Genomic DNA, 7,525 nt, shown 5'->3' with positions numbered 1-7,525 from the left:
CAATGTGGCTAATTAGATGTCTTCATGTGTTGTCAGTAATCCTAAATATTTTTCATGGTTTAAAGTAAGATTTTATAAATATGTGTGTGTGTGTGTGTGTGTGTGTGTGTGTGTGTGAATCTCATGTATGTAAGAAATTTTCATGGTCATTGTTTTATTTCCTTAATAATAACAAATATTTTTTCTTGTTGTAGGATTACATCGATGCAATTGATGGCACCCATATCGACACATGGGTCCTACCTAATAAACAAACTAGTTTTAGGAGTAGAAAAATAGTTATAACACAAAGTGTTTTATGTGCATGTGATTTTGACATGATATTCACATTTGTTTATGTTGGTTGGCAAAGAATAACGAATGATGCAAATGTCTTTTTAGATGCATTCACCAGACCAAAAGTCCATTTTCCTTGATCTAAGTGAAGGAAAATATTATTTAGTTGATTCTAGTTATCCTTGTACATTTATATTTCTATCGCCATATTGAAGTAAGTGATATCATTTACAAGAATATTAAGGTAGATGTAATCAACACACCATGTATAAAGAACTTTTTAATTATAGACATTTATCCTTTTGGAATATTATTGAAAGGTGTTTGGTGTTTTGAAGACATGGTTTTCGATATTAAGGATAATGTCTTGTTATAAGCCAAACAAACAACCATTAATTATTATTGCATGTTGTACACTTCATAATTGGATTCGTTTATCGACTTGAAATGATCATTATTTAGAGAATATGAGGTAGAAGATCTTTCAGTCTAAGGTAAAGAAGAGAGCATATATAGTACAAGTCACTCAATTAATTTATCAGATAAAAGTGCAGCAACTATGGTAGGTTGTAAAGATCAAATTGCTCAATTGATGTGGGCAAATTATATCAATGTCGATTCATGACTTATACTGTTTTTAATTCTAAATATGTATTAATACTTTGGTAGAATTTATATATATATTTGTTAACTAGTTGTCATTAGTGTTATGTGATGTATGTTGTAATTTCTAATTGCTTATAAATTTAATTTATAATTATAAAAGTAGTATAAACAAAAGACCTATGTGTTATTGTGGGTGTGGACATATGCTCATTTTCATGTCAAAAACACAAAAGAACAATGGTTGTTGGTTTTATCGTTGTCCATTATATCATGTAAATATATTTAATGGTCACATGAAAATAAATTGATATTAATGAAATACACACATTATATTTTATTTCTTCTAACAATTTCTGTATTATAGGAACATTCCGACTATTTTATATGGGTTGAAGAGTGATCCACAACAATGTCCATAATTAGTTGTCAACTTACGACATCTAATGCCCATAAAAAATCATCCAAGTCATCTTCTACTTATTGGTTGTTGTGGATGTAGCATCATCATGTGTTCTTTATTATTTATCATCTTTCTTCTCATTTTAATTGTTGCTAAGTGAATGTATATATTATTTAAAAAAATATTATCTATAAACTCTACAACTTTAATATATTATATTAAATTACGATTTTGGTGTCTTAATACTTATAATATTTAATTGTAAGAATATTGATTATGTTAGTATACATGTAATTTAGGTGATTTTTTTTAATGAAAACATATATCAGTACGATGCATTTATGATTAAAATAACTTTTTTATAAATATTATTAAATCAAATATAGTTACACATGTCTACAAAATAATATTTTGTTTTAAAAAATATAAGTTGTGCAATAAATTTTAAAATAGAATAATTTTTTAATTTAAATGAATTATAAATTTAAAAATTATTTATATATATTTATAATATCAAATTGATCGAAGTGACACACGAGTTTAGGAAAGGTAATTGAGGCATTTAATCCTATTCTTGTCAAAGGCTTGGGTGCTATTTGTCAAAGGTTCCTAATAATGAGATATTCCACCGAGGAGTTGTGATTCCCACCTCACCATTTTTTCCTTTTGGAACCTTTTGCTCCTTTTTTGGTGGCAGGTGAACAAAGCTTCCACATTCCACAGGTTTTTCCACTTCCTCTAAAAAAAGTAGCATTTTAACCCTACAACTCTTATTCCTATCACTCAACTTTCTAAATCGATATCATTGGTGCCTTGACCTATTTGGACAAATGAAACCGCAGATTTCCTTCCATTTCTATTAGGACAATGAAAGAATAAACAATTCCCACAAATGTATATAATTGACATGCATGAGACAAAATTACTTTCATCTATTCTAGAAAAATCAAGTTTATGGTGCTTCAATTAATATCTCCAAATAAAATTTCTTGATTTTTCTTTTTTTTTAAATATATGGAATTATCTAATCTTAAGAAAACCTTTTATCTGTTCATGAACATGATCATATCACAAACCATACAATTAATGAATTGGATGCCTAGGATTAAAACTAGGATTATATTGAGGGTGTTTGTAAAAACTTAATGCTTATTACTTAATAACTTAAATTGATTTTAACTTAAGTTATTAACTTAAAACTTATTACTTAATTTTTACTTTAAGTATGAAGTTACTTAAAATTTATTCTTTAGAATCAAATTGATATATTTATCCTCATAAATTATAATTAGGGTAAAAGAAGTTAAGTCATAATAAAAGTCATAAAATAGTAAAAGAGATCCTAAAAATAATTAGGACAAATAAATGTAAGAAGATAAAATAAAATATGTAAACTTAAGAATAAATTAATTATTTTTCCTTATTACTTAAAATTATTTTTTAATTTAAATCATATCATTAAGTTATTTTATCAAACATACTTAATTTATTTAATGACTTAAATTAAATATACATAATTTATCAAACATACTCAAGTGACTTTGAGTAAAAGGAAAGAAAAAATTATTTAAATACCATTCTTTAAGCAGCTTTGTCAAACTTCAAAAAATGAAAATAAATAAATAATAAGTACAAGATTCTAATTTTTCAATTATGAGAATAAACTATACACAATTGAAATGAGAAATAAAAAACAAATAACTCCCTAATGCATCATAATCCTTTCACTATATTTCTAGTTTTCCAATGATGAGAAAAATTGGAGAAAAAAAATGGTAATTTAAAAAATTAAAAAATCGTTAATTTCAGACTTATGATTCAGCCCTTCAACCCACGCTCCTTTCTTCTCACTTCCCTCCTTGTTATTATTATTATTATTTGAATTTTTCTTGTTATCGTCTCCGTCTCCAATTTTAAATGCTTCCTGTACCAACGACTCGATATCAAGGTCCTGGAATCCCCCTTCCACGTGCTCATTCTCAGGAATGTATGGTGGCCGTCCGATTTCCACCACCATGTCCCACTCGATCCCTCTGAAGAAATCGTGGCCCTTGATGTCCTCCAGTATTATTCTCTGCTTTGGGTCCTTTTCCAGGAGCTTTGCTATCAGGTCCCTTAACGGCGTCGCTTCGCCCACCAGCGCCGGCGCCTTCGCTAGAATCCTGTAAAAGGTTTCCTTTCTGTTCGACCCCTTAAACGGCGTCGTTCCGTAGAGCATCTCGTATAGCATCACCCCGAGACTCCACCAGTCGACGGCGAAGTCGTGGCCGGAGCCTAGGATTATCTCCGGTGCCACGTACTCCTCCGTTCCGACGAACGAGTTCGACTTCGCCGAAGAGTCCGACTCGGTCCGTACAGAGTTCCGCTCCGACTCCAACGCTGGGTCTGACTTTTTGGAGGAGATGCCGGAGTTGCAGAGCCGGTGGAATGATGAAAGCCGTGTTTTCTTGGCAGGTTTCTGAGCCGGTTTCTTGATGATGGGAGGTGGGTTTTCGGGAGATTTCGGGGAGAGTTTCGTTGAAAGATCGAAGTCGACGAGCATGAGATGGCCATTTTCTTGGATGAGAACATTCTCAGGCTTCAAATCTCTGTAAACAATCCCTAATCCATGCAAATACTCCAATGCTAGCACCAATTCCGCAGCATAAAACCTAAAGAAAAAAATTTCAGAAAGTCCAGTTAATAATTAGAAAAATTAGACTAAATTTTGGTTCCGTTAATAATTTTTATTGGATTTTCTCGGTAATAAAAAAAAAAACAGGAAAATAGACGAAATTACTGAACTTGAGAAAATGAGGAGGTTCAGATAGACTCTAATTTTGATTCCCTTCGTCAATTTCCCTCCTTTCTCAGCAACCAAACCAGTAAGAAAAAGGCCAAAAACATACACGACATGTTGGATGAGAGAAGAGAAGGCTCTGCGAAAAAGGTTGCTTTCCTAAATCATTCTCATCTTGTGTTTCTCGACAGACGAACAGGAAAAAGAACCGAAGAAGAAAATGGTGAAGTTGATAAAAAAAGAAAGTTCAGATTTGCTAAAGCAGAGTTTCCTATTTACAAGTCTTAAACATATGGCCAAAAACACTGAAAATTTTCTTCTCTGTCCATTCTCCCTCAAATTTTCGGCAACCAAACACAATGAGAAAAAAACAAGAAGAAGAAGAAGAAGAAGTAGTTTAATATTTCATACCTAATTATATCATCAGAGAACATCTTCTCAGACTGTTTCTTCCTGAGCTGATTGAGATCACGTCCAGGACAGTAATCAATGGCGTATCCAACGATCCTGTCGGTACACACAATTCCATGAAGCCTAGGCAGAAGTGGATGCCGAAAACGCCTCAAAGCCTCTTGTTCGAAGCAGATTCTCCTGTAATCGCTCTCTTTATCATTATTACTACCATTCTTGTCATTGTCTTTGCTTTTGCTCTCCACAAGCTTCCTGGAAACGGCTTTCAAAGCCAGACGCTCCTCCCCCGCCTCCGCCTCCACCAGAAACACTGCGCCCTTGGCTCCGCGACCGAGGGCGGCCAGCGCCTTCAGGCAGGGGAGATCGAGCATGGGAACATCGCCATGGTGGTGGTGGTGGTGGTGGTGGTTGTGGTCAATCATAATGAGAATGGAACCAAGAGAAACAAGCGTGGTGTGAGGAGGTGGCGTGAGAGATTATGGGAGACTTTTATACCAAATGCGAGGAGAATTTGGAGAGAGCTTTCTTGCTGGAGAAGCATTCACCTTTTCAAAGAGAGGTGGGAGCTTGTAGAGAAATAAATAAGGAGATGTAGAATCTAGGAAAGAACGGGTGTGCTTCTAGAAGGCGTGACCAAGTGGGTGATGGTATAAAATTATAAAAAATCAAACAGCCTCCACGTGGTCGTACCACCACGTAAAATACGCCCATATTGCATTCATTTCCATGTGTTGGTAAGGGAGGTGTGGCCCCGTTTAGACATCTGAGCTGGAAATTGTTATGTCAGACAACTAACAACCCACTCATCTTCTACTCGCTTTTATTACGGACTTATTTCAAAGGTAAAGATGATGCCTGATTTTTAAAAATGTAAAAATAACACCTCACAAAAAGTACCGTTTCAAAATAATTTCCCGCCTCACCGAAATAAAATGACAATAAAAAAGAAAATAAGATTTCTGTTTTTTAGAAAAGACAGAAAACATGTTTAGTAATTAAAAATTATTTTTTATTTTTTGTTTTTAAAAATAAAAGATAAGGTATTTTTAAAAAATATCTTTAAATTGTTTTATATTATTTTCACTTATTTTATAAGAATTATTTAAAAAAATAATTATATAAACATGTAGAATGATTGAAAATAAAATATAAAATATAAAAAATTAATTTTAAAATATATTTAAAAATATTGAAAACAAATTTAAAATATTTTAGAATTTTAAACAAGTTAAAAATTATTTTTTTAGAGATGGTTTCAAAAAGAGTTATTAAATAAGCCCTCATTTTTTTCTCTTGAATATAAAAGGTATAATGTTCTTATAAAGTATTTTTTATTATTTTCAGTTGTTCACTTTTTTTAGGGAATTGTTTGAATAGTTATATAATTATGAATAATAGTTTAAATTAAAACACAACTTATAAAAAAAATTAAAATGTATTTAAAAAGATAAAAAAAAACATATTAAAAATATTTTAGGCTTTTAAATATATTTTTGTTTTATTAAACATTAAAAAATAGTTTTCAAAAAAATTAATTGATTAAAAATGATTGAATAATTCTTAAATATATGGATTTAACTCTTCCATATTTTTATTTGAAAAGTAACTCAATTTTTATATAAATATTTCTTATAATTTCAAGTATTTACATGTAGGTTTTAAAAGAGATAATTATTTTATGAGAAAATAATGAGGATATTTTTTTCTAAATAAAATCAAAAAAGATGAAAAATTAAATTTCAAAAATTAGGTTTTTAATTATCATTTTAATTAAATAACTATTTTTAAAAACTATTCTTTTGACATTATTTTCGGACATGCTATCCATATAGGCTTATTTTTGTCTTTATGGAGGGAAATTGAAAACAAAATCAAAACATTCAAAATTTGTTCTTTCAAAATTGCTTTTGAAAACAATTTTCATACAAGCCTAATATTGTACTTTTTTTATTGTCTAGGAAAGGAAATTTAAAAAAGAAATTTCATCATTTCAATTAATTTTTTAGTATTTTGTGAATGTGAATAAAATAGAAGCCGGTCAAAAAGAGATATTTCCACTAACTTGAATAAGAGATAAACAAGTACACTTGCACCAAAGTCTGTGAATATGAATTTGTAAGTTTTCTTTAAAACAATATATTTTTTTTAGCCAATTAATATATATAGAATTCATGTTGTTTCTCAGTAGCTAATAAATGTTCTTAATAATTCCAAAATGGATAATTAAAAATATTTGTCACATTTTGTCGATCATGGCATTTATTTTGCTAATACATTATCATACGTGACAATAATTTGAATGTGGAAATATTGATAATATTAGGGGTGTTTGGTACAGCGGAACAAGGAACAGGAAATGAAAATGAATATTTTGTTTTTATTTCTTTTTTTCTTTTTTGAATGAAAATGAATTTTTTTCTAATGTTTAGATGAATTTAAGAATTTAAAATTGAAATTATCATTTGTTTCCATTTCGATGTTTGGTAATAATAGAAATGAAAATAAAAAAGAAATAAATTATACTCTTACACATAATTTAAAATAATTTTCTTTTTTTCAATTTTTAAAAAATAAATTTTGAGAATTTCTTTTACTAAATAATAAGACTAAAAATAGTCTTATTATGGGATGAAGATGCATTAGAGCTTAATAAATAAACTCTAAGGATAAAATAATAATTATATATTATTTCATATATTTTTTATAGATTGAATCAAAATATTACCTATTATGAATTGAAATTCCATTTATAAATGAGATTTGATTTATGTCAGAATTATTTTTTATTTTTATAAAATTTATTGAAATATGAAATCAATTAAGGAAGTGAATGAGATGTCTATTCTGACTCCTTATACCACCTAAATCAAAATATTACCTATTATGAATTGAAATTCCATTTATAAATTTTATTTTTATAAAATTTATTGAAATTGATAAAATATTCATTCTCACTCCTCATTCTCGGTACCAAAATGAGCTTAGAATCATTTAATTTTCATAAATTAGATTAAAATAGGATAAGAATGAAGATAAATGACAATACGGTATAG

General features: G+C 29.4%; 1 protein-coding gene across 1 annotated transcript; it reads right to left on the bottom strand.

Annotated features, from left to right (window-relative positions):
- Positions 1-2,908: 2,908 nt before the first annotated feature.
- Positions 2,909-5,037, bottom strand: LOC132254073 (serine/threonine-protein kinase OXI1-like). Its single transcript, XM_059738140.1, has 2 exons — positions 4,473-5,037; positions 2,909-3,933 (listed from the first exon to the last, which is right to left on the bottom strand). Exons 1-2 carry the CDS (start codon positions 4,892-4,894, stop codon positions 3,063-3,065), a joined length of 1,293 nt encoding a protein of 430 aa, XP_059594123.1. The 5' UTR covers positions 4,895-5,037; the 3' UTR covers positions 2,909-3,062.
- Between the last annotated feature and the right edge of the window lie 2,488 nt (positions 5,038-7,525).

Source organism: Vitis vinifera, chromosome 7 (assembly GCF_030704535.1).
Source record: "Vitis vinifera cultivar Pinot Noir 40024 chromosome 7, ASM3070453v1".
NCBI classification, from domain to species: Eukaryota; Viridiplantae; Streptophyta; class Magnoliopsida; order Vitales; family Vitaceae; genus Vitis; species Vitis vinifera.
This window is presented reverse-complemented; position numbering and strand designations above follow the sequence as displayed.